At 39.7% G+C, this 17,071-nt stretch overlaps 1 protein-coding gene across 3 annotated transcripts in view; it reads left to right on the forward strand.

Annotated features, from left to right (window-relative positions):
• The window catches only part of tshz2 (teashirt zinc finger homeobox 2), a 57,881-nt gene extending 45,432 nt beyond the window's left edge, over positions 1-12,449 (forward strand). For all 3 annotated transcript variants that reach the window (XM_077512812.1, XM_077512810.1, XM_077512813.1), the window contains exon 2: positions 8,765-12,449. In XM_077512812.1, the coding sequence (XP_077368938.1) occupies positions 8,765-11,787 (3,023 nt within the window). In that variant the 3' untranslated portion in view covers positions 11,788-12,449. The remainder of the gene's footprint in view (positions 1-8,764) is intronic.
• Positions 12,450-17,071: the final 4,622 nt, after the last annotated feature.

Consider the following 17,071-nt stretch of genomic DNA (forward strand, 5'->3'; position numbering starts at 1 on the left):
CTCGTTCGCTCCCTGCTGTTTTATTGGATTTTGACTGATGTAAGGCCCACAGAATATTGTGTTCTTTTGCTATAAAATCATGGAGAACCTACCAAAAGAAAGACTAAAGTCTCTTCTTTAATCAGGAAAAAAAAGTATATTTCTATCTGTTTCCGTTTTGCAACCAATATATTTAAAATTGTGAGTAATTGAGCTCCTTTTCAACATGGTGGTTGATCTCCTTTGCTCTGCCGGCACCTGCTGGCCATTTGTGTAATAACTACCGTTTATTCAACCGTTCTTTGCAGAGACGCTGCATCAAAGCCTTCTGTATGCTCTAGCATAAAAAAAATAAAAAATAAAAATAAAACGTATAAATACGTCTTTGGTACACTTAAAACATTTAAAATAAAACGTGTTTATATGTTTTTGAGACCAACTGAGTTAATGAAAACTCTATGATGGTGATTAATCTGATTAAAAAATGTAATCGTTTGACAGCTCTAATTTATTAAGTATTTGTGGATAAAAAGCACAGCATGACGAGTCTGTTGTCGAAATGCATAGGCGCAGTCAATGAATGGCGCGATTGATCAGTGCCGATCCTCTCAAAATATCCACACTCTCTCCTTATTCTTTCTTGACAATCATTTTTTGTGGTTCAATTAAAAAACAAACAAAAAAACTATATAATATAGTACCGTATATTGTTTGTAAAGCCTCTAAACCCGATAAAGGTTCACTGTTTTGTCTTGTTTTTTTTGCACTGCTTCGCTTGATGTGTAGCGACACCTCGGCATCTGTCTTTTTTTTGTGATGGTCCAGATAGTTTCAGCGATTTTGCTCAGCTGGCCTAAGAATCCTTGTTACTCTTGATTGTGTTTGAATGTGAAGACATTAAGCTCTGAGGCTCAGTTTCGTCTGGCATTGTGATCGTAGTTCTTTTGTTTAAACAAGCCATTTATTTATTTTTTTATTTTATTTTTATTTATTTTTTTTTATTTTATTTTATTTATTTATTTATTTTTTTTAAGAGCTCAGAATTGTTCATTCGGTAGTCTTACCGATTCAACGTCTTGTCATCATTGCTCTTTTCATTTTTTTTTTTTTTTTTTTTTTTTTTTTTTTTTTTTTGTGTGTGTGTATGTGTGCGTGCGTTTGCGTGCGTGCGTTTGCGTGTATGCGTTTGCGTGCGTTTGCGTGCGTGCGTGTGCGTGCGTGCAAATACTTATAAATTTATACTCATTCATTCACCTAAAACCTTATAAATATCCCATTACCCTTCGCCTTAAACAAGCCATTTTATGGTTGATGTGTAAGTGGATTGTTGAATATTCTATTGAATGTTTTCCTTTTATTAGTGTCACTGACTTTGATTGCTTTTTAAAAAACACAAAAAAAACAAGGATTTTCATGTCGCTTTTTTATTTCTTTTTAAACAAAATTATGAAAATGTTGAAAAGGAACTTTATTATAAAATTGGTGTATCCATCCATCCAGAATTGGAATGAGTCTGAATTCCCATCCCCAATCTGCTCATTGCACAGCAGCGCGCCACACACTACTGCTAGCTAAATCCCTGAAATGATCAGTTGTAGCGTGTCAGAGTAGTTGAAGTCCCTCGAGGGCGTCATCAGAGCCGCTTGACTCAAGACTTGCAAGGAAATAATGGGTCAGAAGGGAGGTAATGACACGCTCCTGTTTAAAGGCAAATCAAATACTATTTCATCCCATGATGTCAATTAACCTCCAGACATATTTTGTCAAAAGGAGGCAGCCCAGACTTGATTGTTCTGTCTGCGTCCTCGCGTGCACCGGGGTTGTTTCCTGACAGGAAGCGGTGACGAGGAAAAGCATTCGCAGATATTTACAGATGGCTGCGGGGCTCGGAATTAACACATTGCCATTTTTTTTCCCTTTATTTTTGCGACTGTGTTCAGAATTAACTTCAGACGTCAAGCGTGTCATCAAGTCTGTCGTCGGGATGTCTGACAGCATCGGCGTTTGATCGCGACTCACACACGTCGTCAGATATCAAGATGTCAAATATTACACCTTGTGGTGGCTGTGCGCCGCCTTCTAATCATAGCTCACCGAGGACACGACTTTTATTTCGCTTGTTCTCGACACAAAAGAGCACCTCAACTTTGTTTAGAAACCAACTTTTTTTCTTTTGACTGACACCTCAACACTTATTTTAAGTGTTTTGAAATTGACACGCACCATTAATTGGTACTTTCATGTGAGGGAGAGGGTGATAGTTACCGCGGCAACCCGCAGAATGTTCACTGATGCCATTTTTCTTGCGCTTTACGTGGCATAAATCTCCAAGATGAAAATGTCACGGGGCAGGTTCATTTTGCAAAGAGGTTTTGATTGCCATGCACATGTAATTGATTGTTGCAAGGACAGCGGGAAATCTGGAAATGTCATAACAGTCCTGCTTAGGTCGCTCCCGCCGCTAAGCAATCAATGAGAAGTAAAAAGAGATATCGATCGGCGGGCAGCAAAAGTGAAGCCTGACACAGCCTGAGAGCATTCGTGGGTGGAGGTGTGTGCGTGTGTTGTATGTTGGGGGAAGTAGCTGAATGTTAGGGAGTGCGAGCATAGTCATGCAGATACGTCATGGATGCCTTTGAGTTAGCAAGAAGACGTTCTTAGTTCTGATACTGCAGCAATTTCTCTGATTTATCAAATTAAAGCAACAATATGTGATAATTGTACCCTGCAACCTACAGATTGAGAATCACGTGGATCATCCAATGACTGTTTTGTTTCATATCTGCTTTAACGATTTATATTATTGACGGGCCAGCCAGGATACCTTTCATATTGAGTCCACGCTAGTTAGCGCAGTCTCACCACATGAAATCTTGCCTTGTATAAAAGGTTTCAAATTTCAGAGCCAATTGTTTGGATCAACTAAGTAGTAAGATAAACTGTCTCAATCACTGTTCTTTGAGGTTGTTTAAATCCAAAATGAGATCAATACGAGTGGGTTAAAGTTAAGAAGAAGTTTGGATTTGCTTGGAAACATTTATGCTGTTGCTGCCCAAGCAAAACGCGTGTTTTCAAATTGTGACCTTTTTTTTTTTTTTTGCTTGCAACCCTAAAAGCAACGTGTGGGTGGGGATTCTTTTGTGCTATGGAGAAAAAGAGGAAACCTGTTTTTCATGTTAAAATGTTTATTCCGGCATCTTACAGAGCAGCAATATTTCATTTGAATGCCGGTGGAAGGCAAAGTAGGGTGACCCAAAAAGATGCGTAACCATATTTTATTGGATAAAAAAATCGACAATGGAAACGCTTTCCAAACTGAATCTGTACACTCTGGTATGATTTTGTCGCAAAATAGGTCTCCAGGGAGAATATCTTCTGCTGATTTGTCCAAGACATTTTCAGGGCAACTATAGCTGCAAATGATCATCCATAGGTTCACCTTTCACGTCCTACAACAGAAAAGACATTCGTTAAAAAATGGATTTTTTATCCAATAAAATCTGGGTACGCATCTTTTTGGGTCACCCTGTATAAACCACTTCCATTCTTTAAAAGTGTACTTTCAAGAATCCTGTAATAAATATTATCTAAAACTTCAGAAAATAAATGAATGAATGTAGTTCAAAAGTCTGTATGGAATTTTGTATTTGTCTTTGAATATTTATCATTAATGTATTAGTTTATTTACTAACTTGATGATTATAAATTTAGTCATATAAAATTGTATTCATTTTTAAATGTGTGTTGTTTTTTTTGCATATTGTGTTAACTAATTGGAAAAAAATCGTTCTAAATAACAATATTTTGTTAGAACATTGTTCAAATATTTTTCTGGCTTTCTCTGTCTGTTTTAAAAGTCAAATTCACAAATGGAGCACAAATGTTTGACCACCTCTGATCTGTACTGTCGTGTATTTTTTTTTTATTTTTTATTTTTGGTACTATCGTGCATTGGCTTGTATCATTGCGTTAGCACTAGCGCCAATGCTAACTTTACAGCTCAGAGTTGAATGCAAAGTTGTTAACAAATACATATTGGACACTGCTGATCTCAAGTCATGATGTTATGACCAAGATGATACATTGCTGTTTGTGTTTAACACTTGTTAGCTTCACTAACGACAAAGGCAGAAATGTAGCAGGGAACGGCCAAGAATGCGCCATTTGTATAAACTCGATCTGCTGTGCATATAAAAGCTTGTCAAAAAATGTAGAGTTTGGTTGTAAATTGTAAATGTGAATTTCAAAGTCTCGAGTTGCGGTCCCACTCCAGTCCTGGAGGTGGCAGTAGTTTCTCATGTACTTCCACGATCAATTCAGTTTTATACATACTCTGCTAACACACAAAATTTAGGAGACACACATAACATCCTGCCTCACACTTGATGGATGTAACAAGCATTTTGCAATGAATTTAATGAAGTGTTGACCTTTTTGTGGGTTAAACATTCTTACATGCTAGCCTGTTGAAACAGGAAATTCCTCAAATGACTCTCAAACAGGCAAGCGAGCACCGTGCACACTGACGGTCCAAACGTCGCACTAAATATTTGGTCATGGACGCTCTCCGCACCAGTCGTCTCGGACAACTTGCTGCCAGTGGGCGGATGTAGCCGTAAAAGTAATCTAGTATGGCCGAAGCACTTAGCTGCTTTCTGTAGACGTGAGGAAAAGAGCGTGTTGGCTGACAAACAGGCGGCTGCCTCCGTAAATCTCGACCTCACTATGCCAAGAGCCTGCTTTCACGGATAAAGGTTCTAAACACTTCAGCCGCTTGATTTATGACGGACACCTCGGCTTTTTTGACCTTTGCATATCTCCGTCTGAAGATATAAATTTGCGCTGACACAGATTGGAGGCTTTAACAGCGGTTTATGACATGCTAAATCTCCTGTAAGCCATGCCAACCTCTTGTTTTGCAAGCTCGGGAGTCAGGTTGCCTTCTTCTTACCCCATGGCAGTATTTTTGGAGAAAGCGTTGAGCAAGGTTCGGCATGGTCTCTTCTTCTGTGGTGGTTTTTAGTCTCTTGCTATGGCAAATAGAGGAGGCAGGTTTCTACCTCATCTATGACATGTGCAGAGGAGATGGTTCTTTGTTTCCAGTATATGCATTTCAAGAAGCCCCAAATTTGGTCAGATTCATATTAAGAAAAGGATCGAGTCTGCCTTTTGCGAGCATAAAATGCGTCAATAGCATATAAGTAATGTTTGAAGCCAGTGATTCCCAACCACTGTGTCATGAGAGATTATCAGTGTGCCGTGAAAATTTTCACTTGAATGATGTTTATTTACTACAGATTGTTTCTTTGTCCATTTATCTATGCAAGCCACATTTTAATATAGTGAAATGTGCTGTTATCGTAATAAGATAAAGAAAAAGTATATGTAAATGTAGTGAAAATTATGACCCAATGAGACAAAAAAATCACCTCTTGTCAATGTGCCTAGTCAACTTTTTATTTATTTATTTACTTATTTATCTAGAAGTTGTAGTTTTGCTTTGTTTGACTGCCACTCAGTCCTTGTCCTTTCTCTGCCGTATAATCCTGAAATCATATAATGGTGGACTAATGATTGTACCCTGGAGATTCTGCCTAAAAAAAACTTAAGGAGAGGTGTGGCATGGCCAGAAAAAAATTGAACAAATTGATTGTCATCCCTCAAATCTTGGCCACTGCTGTAATAGAAACCGTGTCTCAATTATCACTGAGTGCATTGTCTGTCCACTTTAGTGTTACTAACATACATTATGGTCGTCCACAGTATATGGATCATATTGATAGATTATCGCACTATGCTGGTAAAAGGTATTTGCTGTATGCAAAATTAATTTGTATATAGCATAAACATGGTATAGGGAAAAAAATATATGACAATGTGCTCCACCCACCTCAAAAAAGGCTTACTTCTAAAATACGTTGGGTATCTTTTACTGAGCAAATGTGACTCTGGGGTTTATGACATTGCTGCTACTGTAGTTATCCACCATTTTATTTCATGTGCAAACACCTTTGGTGTCTTGCCCTTGAAGCCCAATTTGTATTAAAGGCCGTTAGGAAAAACTTGCGTTACAAACGGCGAGTGAAAGGCAAGAGTCGGACATTCCGGCAGTGCCTGCCAGAAGGTTAATTGGTGCCTCTGGAAGTTTGCTACTCGGGGCATCTGATAGAACCGTGCAGAAGAGCGGGAAGGGCAGCTGTTAATCTCCCACGATTCTTCCCAGGCTGATAAGACGAACCTTCATATTAAAACTGATATTACAGGAAGCGGCGAGACTCCCTTGTGGAATACACAATTATTTCTCTAAAAAGGGGTGAAGTTAAAGTGAATTTTGGAATTTACAACAAGCAGCGTGGCGTTCGGTTTCCCTCCAGCCTAAAAACCACTAATAGCTCCACTTTGACGTTTGTTCTTGCCAGTCGGGCTTGTCAGAGCCGCCGGTGTTCTCCTTCTATATATAAGACTCTAAATAAAATATACCTCCACGCTCCCTCAGCATCCAGGGTGTTTTAGAGGCCATCACGGATGTCGGTGGGCCAATCAAAACGTCGCTCTCACGGCGGATCAAGGTCACGGCACATTGGGGGCTCTTGTGTGTTCACGATGCCACGTTCTCTATATTTGTTTTAAAAGTCCAAAGCCTATCTCCATCTTGTGTCCATTAGCTGGCAAGCAACTCACCTCCAGGCTTTCTCTGGAGGCGCTTGTGAAATATTGATTGAAAAAGGAAAAAATAAAAGTTTTATTTTCAGAAAGCAAAGAGGGAAGACATTCCTCGAGCCGGCCGGTGCGGGACCGGCGAATGCGGAGAGAGGAAATATTAACCACGTGAAAGGCATAAGTGCACCCGGACACGGCTGTTATGTCCCATTCATTTTTTAAGCGGGAGCACATCTGCCAAGTCTTTCTCCCAAAATGCACGTTTTCCCTGCATGGCTGCGAGGTGGAAAACATCTCAGATTTGTGCTGACAAACTTCATTTATGGCAAAGAGAACGCCGGGCGTGATATCGTTGACGGCCATTTAAGGAGGACATTTTCCTGCGCTCCCGCAGCCACCTGAAAATGCTCCGTGCTGAGTCAGACTTCTTCTAATTGCGTGACGGGAAGCGTGCCAATTAGTAATAGTGTTGTTTAATTATCTGTTAATGAAAGCAATAATGTTTGTGCAGTATGAGTTGGGAGAAGGAACAGGTGAATAATGAAAGATGTAATTACTGTTTATGAGGCTGTCGGGGGGGATATAAAGACCTGACAGATTGCCCGTAATCTCTCGAAAGTTGTTATTTATGTACAGTTTCATTGCTCTTCATCATCGCTCACATTTGCAACATAATTCTGTTTTGCCGTCAGCAAAATCAGTTTCCCGATGTCGAATCGCTCGCAAACCATCTGCTGAAGTCATGTTTCCCCATCGCCTTCTAATTTGTTGCTCGCGCGTTTCGCGACGTTAGTACGTCAAATTTTGGCGTCGGCTTCCGGGGAGGCAGCGAGAAGCACAAGGCTCGCATTTTCACTGCACTTCACGGCCTCCTTAATCACTGTGGAATAGGTCATTTGCAATAACAGTTAACAAGGCCTCAGAAGAATCAATTTGCTTTTGTCACTCAGTCGCCAATGACTGTTGTAAACACATCAAGTTGAGGCCAGAAAAAGCTTGGACACAGCACTAAGTCGATGGCCCGTCGTGAATCACAGACTGCAGCAGTCTGTTAGTGAAGACGCCGTGTCCAGCGCGGGTCTCATAAGGCACAAATGTTGGCTAAAACGGCTTGAATGTGTACTTTATATTCTGAATTAGGGATGAGCATTTGGAATCGTATTCACTACTTTATGACAGTAATTGCCCACGAGTCATGAGTCTCGGTCTGTATTTAGGCAACAACATCCCTTGCATATTATGCGCACAGTCCTCAACATTTTAGTTGTAGTTTGTTAAATGTATGATATTACTCAAAATAAGATTTGATTTTCTCGTAGAAATATGTGAAGCCTAACTTAAGATTTATGTAATTTTTTTACATAACAAATTCCCTTTTTTTCTTTTCTTTTTTTTTTGTAGATAATTTTAACACAAACGTACCAAATAAACCTTATATAATGTATATTCATTAGTCTAAAAAAGTCTATTTGAAATTCAGAATCCTCGGGTTTATGTATTTAGTATTAATAAAGTATTACTCTAAATTGATAATGAGAGTATTTATTGAAAATAAAGTATATTGTTTGAATTGCAATATACACAATAAATATACTGCTATGTTAAAAACACTTATGTCCATTTTTTCCCCCCCTTCATTTTTTACATTTTTGTGTTTTTGGATGAAATTGAATGCACACATCTCAAAAACTTAACAATAGAAAAAAAGTAATTGCACTTTATTAATAATAAATACATAAACCTGAGGATTGTGCATTTCAAATAAATAGGCTTTATTAGACTAATGGATATGTATCATATAAGGTTTATTTGGTAGTTTGTGTTAAAATTATCTTAAAAACAAAAAAAAGTACATGGGAATTTGTCATGCAAAAAAATTACATAAATCTTAAATTAGGCTTGAAATATTTCTGTGAGTGCATGCTCCTTTTCACTCTTAGCACTCTGTTGATACTAAAATAAATAAAAAAGTTATTAACTTTTGTTATAATTAAGTATTGTACTGAACATATGTAGCCAGTAGACAGCATTGAGACCACCCACTGCATGGTGCTACAAAACCAAATCGCTACCAAAACAAATTGACTGTCATTAATTGTTCAATGTCTTTCATTTGTCATTCTAGTATACATGCCTGATGACGAAGACGCTGCTCTTCAAGATTCCATCATCGAGGACGATGGAGAGAATGACGCCCTTACGGAAGAGGAATTCTCAGAGAAGACCAGCCCAAAAGTGTCTGAGGACCGCGAGCTGGACAACAAGAGCAGCAACAGTTACAGCAACCAGAACTCTCCGTCCAGTCTCCTGTCGAACCAAGAGGCGGAGCTAGATTCGCACCTCAGCGACACCTGTGACAGACTGTCCGACTTCAAGAACTCGTCTCCGTGCGCGGGCCAGCCGGATGATGAGAGCTCTAAACGCAAAGAGGAGACGGGCAACAGCTTGCAGAAAATGAAGGCCGCCTATGCAAACTTTCTTTCAGATTCCTACTGGACAGGAGTGGGGACGGAATTGAAATTGGGCAAAAACACCAGCAAAGCCAACTGTGATAGCACCAACGGAAGCTCCAAGAGTGAGTTCGACTGGCACCAAGATGCTCTGTCGAAGACCCTGCAGCAGACGGTCTCCCCGAAGCCGACGTCCAAACCCAACCTCTTCAGTTCGGTCCACTTGTACCGGCAAAGCAGCAAACCCTGCGGTTCAGTATTCACAGGTGCTAGCCGCTTTCGCTGTAAAGACTGCAGTGCTGCTTACGACACCCTAGTGGAGCTGACGGTCCACATGAGCAAGAGTGGCCACTACCAGGACAACAACCTCAGCAAACAGAGTAATTCCTCTGCCTCGTCCTCTAAATCGAAGAAGCGCAGTTTGCAGGACCTGGAGGGGAAGGAGGATGCGCAGAAAGTTCTGAAGTGCATGTTCTGTGGCCATTCCTTTGACTCGCTCCAGGATCTCAGCGTCCATATGATCAAAACTAAGCATTACCAAAAAGTGCCTTTAAAGGAGCCAATACCAGTAATCACGCCCAAACTACTGCCACCAGCAAAGAAGCGCGCCTTTGAAAGCGCCAGGCCGTGCTCCCCTGACTCGACAACCGGTGCACCCGGGTACGGCGACACCCAACGCGCCGGTGCCGTTTCGAATGCAAATAATAACCGCTATGGCTACCAGAATGGTGCGAGTTACACTTGGCAGTTTGAGACGTGCAAGTCTCAGATTTTGAAGTGCATGGAGTGTGGAAGCTCCCATGACACTTTGCAGCAACTCACCACACACATGATGGTGACCGGGCATTTCATTAAGGTTACCAACTCCGCATCCAAGAAGGGTAAACAGCTAGCGCTTGACCAACTGGCTGTGGAGAAAATCCAGGGGTTAGCTGAGCCCAATGCCAGTGAACCAGATGGTGAAAAGTTGTCTCCCAAGAATGTTTCCCCTGCAAGCAGCGAGAGGGATGACCAAGGGGAGGGTGCATCAGACAAAATAGAAGAAACCGAAGCAAAGGATGACAAGGAAGAGAGTGAAGATCAAAAGGCAGGAAATGGGGAATTTAAGTACCCTTATCTTCGGGAGGAAGATCTGGAGCAGGACTCTGGTGGAGGGGGGGACATTCTTAAATCTTTAGCCAACACAGTGGCCTCAGCCATCAATAAAGCTCAAACAGGGACGCCAAGCTGGAGTGCCTACCCGAGCATTCACGCCGCCTATCAGATCTCTGGCATTATCAAAAACACCCCTCTCACAGCTGCGTCGCCCCCTGCTCAGCTGAAGCAGACGTTCAACCAAAAGCTGAGGGTGCTCGCCCCAAAGGGGAAGTATCAAGGTGCCACGGGAGTTGAAAGTCCCCCGGGGACGCACAAAAACGTGGTCATCAAACAAGAAACACTTGTGATTAGTGACGGGAAAGAAAGTCAAAGTGTGAAGCTTGATCTGATGGAGACAGACGACAGCGATTGTCAGGATGATTCCTCCTTCTCTTCAAAGCCCGACGCCGACTGTGGGAATGACGGCCGTGAGCCGATCAAAGGGAAGCTGAGCCCCGATTTCTTTGACAGGGGCAAGACTCCGAGTCCCTCTGCCAGGGCCACAGAGCCTCTCAAAGACACTCTGGATATCCTTGCTGTAAACCCTCTTAGTGCTCTGCAGTCTGTTCTGAACAATCATTTGGGCAAAGCAAATAAGCCCAAGAACTCGCGAGCAGATGAACTATCTTCTCATATCCAATCTATTTTTGCTAACTCTAACAATTGTAGTGACAAGCCCACGCTGATGCTCAGTAACGCTACAAGGAATAAGCCGAAAAAAACGTTTCTTTTTGCGAGTGATGACCAACCGATAGACCTGACTAAATCCAAACACAGCAAGCCAAGGTCTTCGCTAATGCAGCGCGCCGCCCCGATGCCACAGAAGTACGCTCTGTCCGACATCGCCGACATGGTTAAAGTTCTTCCCAAAGCCACCACGCCTAAACCACCTGTAACGTCCAGACTCCCAGCCATGAAACTGGAATCCGACGTCCGACGCTTCGAGGACGTGTCCGCCGAGATCTACTCCGTCCACAAGCGCAAAGGCCGCCAGTCCAACTGGAATCCTCGCCATCTTCTCATCTTGCAAGCTCAGTTCGCCTCCAGCCTCTTCCTCACCTCGGAGGGCAAATATCTCCTCTCTGACCTCGGCCCTCAGGAGCGGATGCACATCTCTAAGTTCACGGGACTCTCCATGACCACCATAAGCCATTGGTTAGCAAACGTGAAGTACCAGTTGCGGAAAACGGGAGGCACCAAATTCCTGAAGAACATGGACACGGGCCATCCGGTCTTCTACTGCAACGACTGCGCTTCCCAATTCAGGTCGCCAACCACCTTCATTTCCCACTTGGAATCCCATCTGGGCTTCCAAATCAAAGACATGTGCAAGATGCCCGTGGAGCATCAGATCAAGGTGGACGAGGCGGAGCTCTCCAAGGTCCTCGGCGTCCGAGCGTCAGAGACTCTGGTACCGGAGGAGGACATTGACTCTAAGTTTAAATGTAAACTGTGTTGTCGGACATTCGCCAGCAATCATGCCGTCAAACTCCATTTGAGTAAAACTCACAGCAAATCGCCTGACAACCATTCGCAGTATGTGGAAATGGACAAAGAATAGTTTTTCATATTCTTGACACAGTTCTTGTTTGAACACACGGGTCGGACATTTCAACTGTTTTCCCCAGTTAGCGTTGTGTAGGACTTGACAACATTTGATGGAGTGGCGGCAAAGACACACTGGTTAGAAACGTTAGCAGACACTAAGACAAACGTTTGCACCCTGCGCCAATGCATCACCAGTAATGAATTCTATTACTGCTTGAAGAAACATAAATGCTGATGTTTGCATGCGTAGCCACGGCTATGACTACTATTTATTATTTGTATGATATGGCAAGTTTCAATTGTATTTGAAAGTCAACATAATGAAAAGATAACAATTGTACTTTGCAACTTTTGGGATACAGAACACCTGAATACATGTGCAGCAAGAAGCCCTGTGCAGAGATGTACAGTCTATTTCTATGTAAAGCTGTTTCGTGTCCCATAATAGAAGCGAGCTAGAAGAGAGAAAGAAAAGCACTTTAATCTTTAATCACCAATTTGGATTCTGTACAAGTCTCAAAAGTGGCTCGAGCATTTCAAAAGCAAAACTATTTCGCGTGTAAATGATGTTTTCAATGAAAAAGAAACATGCAATGAGGACAAGCTGCAAGACAAGTGATACCTGTGATCCCTGCACCTTTTTTTTACATATTCAAATAAAGAGTTAAAATTTGATAGCAGTTTGTATCATTATTTTATTCATTTCAAAATCAATGACTATGTACAATCAATAGTCATGCGTGCAACTTGCTACCAATTACGGACTTAACAAACGTATTTCTCAGTGGTGAAATTTGCATCTTTGATACCTTCAGCGGTTATCACAGGCGACAGTGGCAGCACGTTAAAAACCTAACATCTTTTTTTTTCTTTTTCTTTTTTTTTTTTAAAGATAAATATAACGTGCTACAACATGACAGCAAGAAAAGAAATCTTCTATTTTGGATATATTTGTTTTTTTTTTCTCCCTACTTTAAAAATAACTCCATTAACTGTCAAATCTCTATCTGATGTGGATAAATCATTCAATAACATAGAAAAAATGTTTTGTTTTGTTAGATCCTGTAAAAATTCAACATGTGAATGATTAAGTTACTAACTTGAAGGGGCATATAGTGAATATGCACAACACCAAAAATAAAAGGTTCTGCTGATTACAAAAAAAATTGTGTGTGAGTGGGGGGGGGGGGGGTGTCCATGTTAGTCTTTATTATGTTATAAACATTTATTAAGAACTTCCTGCCTTATTCAATAATTAATAAATCCTTAATGTAATTATTTGTGTCAACCATGTACCTCCCCAATGTTCTATATCGCCTCATATATATTTTTGTAATTATCCTAGGCGAAAATCCATTAATAGCATTAAATAAAATGTTTCATAATAGTTTCATATAATTTAATAATTTTAGGAAAGTAAATCTCAATAAATTACAACATCGTGGAAAATATAATTATTTCAATGGTTCAGTTTAAAAAGTGAAACTCATAAATTGCAATTTTAACACGCACATAGTAAAATAATTCACAATTCCATTTTGGATGATGATGATAGCTTACAACTAATGCAGATCTCAAATTCACCACCTGAAGAAATTACAGTATTATGGTAGACAAGTTTTAATATAAATATAGAAATTAGTTGGAATCATGTTTAATGAATCTGTGTACGTTTCACTTTTTGAATCGAACAACAGAAATATTCGAACTTTTCTATAATATTCTAATTTGAGACGCTGTATATTTTCAGATTTTTTTTTTTTTTTTTTGTAAGGCAGTTGCCTTGACAGTAATCAGGATGGAGATGACAAGGATCTCTCTAGTTCTTATGAATGAGCTACTGCTATTCCTAGAAGAAATATGTTTTAATTATTTTGCCAAAAAAAAAATCTAATTTGCTGCCTTGTTTTTTACATTTGAAAGCCGTCGTACAGCATTTAATGGTGGCGAAGGATTTTTTTATTTATTTTTTTTTTCTTTCCAGGTCCTGTTAAATGGAACCAGCCCAGATTTAAACTCAGCTCAGGCTTCGCTCCTCCACAAATGTCGTAAAAAGGGCCCTGATGGCAACCAGAGAGGGTGTAAACAACAGCTAATAGTGATGAATATTGGCATGGACTTAAAGTACCCCGTTTGCTCTGAGGACATTATTAGAAAATGATGGAGCTGCAGGATGCATCTTATTCAATTGTAGAAACGGGAACACATTTTAATCCCACAGTAAGAAGCGACGTGAGATAAAGGACAACAAGGCCGTACTGTACAATACTTCCTCATCTCCGCGTAATGGCGTTTAGATGCCCCCAAGATATTTCCTCATGTCGGCCTTTATTGCTTTTTTGCAAGATGGTATCATAACAATTAAACATATTTCCTCCAACTCTATTATTTCAAGGCTATTAAAAAATAATTGTCTCCTAAATTCATAAACATTTTATGCAATTCATCTCTTTTTTTTTTCTCGCAGCAATCCCGTCCTCAATTACCTCGACCCATCAAATCCTTATTTTATAACAGGCGAGTGACATTTGATGGTAAATGGGGGGAAAGCGGCGGCCATTCCAATGCGTGTGACACCGACGTGGCCCCCATTGTTGGAAATGAGCCGGCAATCACCTCCTTCATCAGATGACTCCTAATGCAGTTAAAGTATTCCGCTATAATTTCTGCACGCATTTATAATTACTGTCAAAGAGCCCACACCTCAGTGAGCAGATTAAAGCCATCAATTATTTAAAGCCTTTTTTCTGATTCGTCTACGGGGCCATTATGTTGGAGCGCAAGCAGAGCTCCTCGGATGCTCTTTGGGAGGGAAACCGCCACAAAAATATAGACACTTCTTTATGTGGTGACAGGGTTCAGATGCCTTTTTAATGATTACGTTCTGGCAGACATACAGCTGTAATTGAAAAACAAATGTATTTTTTATGTGGCTATATCACACAGTGTACACACTAAATGTTATACAAAATAAATGCTTCATAATAGGAGAGGGAAATTAAAAATCTCTCAAAATGTGTCACCAGTTTCTAAAATAGACTCAATTTTTATTCACATTCACACAAATTTGATCTCAAGTGGGCCAGTATGCCAGTGGCTTAATGAAGTTTAAATAATGACAGGTAAAATATTTTATTTATTTATTTATTTTTTGCAAATAATTACCAGTACATTCTGAACAAGTGAACATATTCCCAGCTATTATCTTGTTGCGGACTAATCTGAAATTTCTTAACAAACACGAGGGCAAAATTATGGTATCAAATCCTGAGTAACAGCCAAACTTTAGTCGGTCTTCTACTCTAAGTGGTCATTAATGCAACCTTGAGTGGATAAAATTACCAACAACAGTTAATTTTAGTGAAAAACTGCAGTTTGTGTTCTGTCCTCATGGGCCAGATTGTACCCCCTGCCGGGCCAGTTCTGGCCCGCGGGCCATATGTTTGACTTTGACACCTCTGCTCTAAATAATCCCGTTTCACTTTCAAGTACTTTTTAAGATGGCAAAATGCTTCAATTAAAACAAATTTTAAAAAAAAGATGACTTTTATCATCAACAACAAACAATGTTGCAATGCAAACTACTTTGTAGTATAGAGTATCATTCCTTCACGGATTGATTTTTTTTTTCTGCATTAAAACAACTTGGAAGTCTACTGATATCATAGAATGGATTTTTAAAATTATATTGTATCTGTATTGTATTATTATTGTGTGTTCTTTTAGCATTTTGATGATTCCGCATATTTCACTGCCGACTACTGAAAGGGATCACAGAAAGGGTTAAAAACACATTCCTGTACTCGATTTTGCCCTAATAGAGAAGCATAAGACAAACATTTTAATGTAAAGGCAAGGGAAGTTTATTTGTATCGCACATTTCATACACAAGGCAACTCAATGTGCTTTACACAAGAAAAGACAACACATAAGAATCAACAAACACAGTACTTAACAGCATTCAGGGACAACTATAGGCGGCGGTACATTAAACTAACACAAAATGCATGTCTACACTAAAAATGTATTTGTTTTTGCATACGAAGTCGCATTCTTCTGACTGTGGGGCAGACCATTCATTCCCTTTAGTATTATCGGTTCATTATATTGAGTTTACATTTGTCGGAACACTTGCTACTTCCCAGTGGTGGCGCAGCATTTAACCATAATTACCTTTTAAATGAGACATATTGTGCATGTTTACAATTTAAAACATTTTCAAAATAAGTGTTTTATTAAAAGTTATTTGACATTCCTTGGTCAAAAATACACAATCGATATAAAATTACAGAACACTTAACACCCACTTGTACCACAGTGGTTGAACTTACTCGTTAACGCTGTATTGTTCTCCAACACACTGCCATTCGTTACCATAACGACCGTGGGCGGAGCTAGGGCATTGGGACAAAGAGATTCATCCCCAAGATACCAAATTATACTTGGCTATTATGCTAGAGTAATAGCCAAGTACAAATACAGTGGTGTCTAAACTACGGCCCGGGGGCCATTTACGGCCCGCCGTCCATTTTTCAGTGGCCCGCGACATATGCTAAAAATGGCATTTGACTCAGTTCACATCAAATAAGCAAAACAAAAATGTTTGGAGATGCTCAAAGTAAGAAGGGGGGGGGGGGGGGGGGGGTCGAAAAACTGGTGCCATTAAAGGTTATTTTAGTTAACTAAAACTAATGAAAAAACTAAAACTAAAATTCACAAAACAATATTGTTACTGAAATAAAATAAAAACGAAAATGCTTTTTAAAAAACGAAAACTAACTGAAACTACATTTTATGTTTACAAAACTAACTAAAACTAACTATAATTATAGCAAACACGTCCTTCATTTTAGTCTTTGGTAATTAATTTTAATGCATGAGCCTTTGGGGATAATTTTAAATGTGATTTTTAGTAGATTTATTTTGATATCAACCGGAATAATCACGTTTGAAAGTATGTCACACAATAGTGACGTCATCTCGCAGCAACCAATAGAAAAGCACCTTCACATAATGTCGCTCCCATGGTGTTTTTTAAATATTGTGCACAAGTAATACACTTTTTTTTTTTAAACTAATACTAATACTGAAACTAACAAACTAAACTAAAACTAAGCATTTTTTTAAAGAACTGAGCTAAGAAAAAACTATAATAACCCTACTGCCATATTACAAATAAATTGTTTATATACTGTAGCATTTTTCTAAATATGCAAAAGCACAAATAAATTATTTGTAAATTTTTTAGTACGAAACAATTTCTCTTCATAACATTATGTGGCCCTTGCGTCCTTCTG

This window comes from Festucalex cinctus, chromosome 2 (assembly GCF_051991245.1).
Source record: "Festucalex cinctus isolate MCC-2025b chromosome 2, RoL_Fcin_1.0, whole genome shotgun sequence".
NCBI lineage: Eukaryota > Metazoa > Chordata > Actinopteri > Syngnathiformes > Syngnathidae > Festucalex > Festucalex cinctus.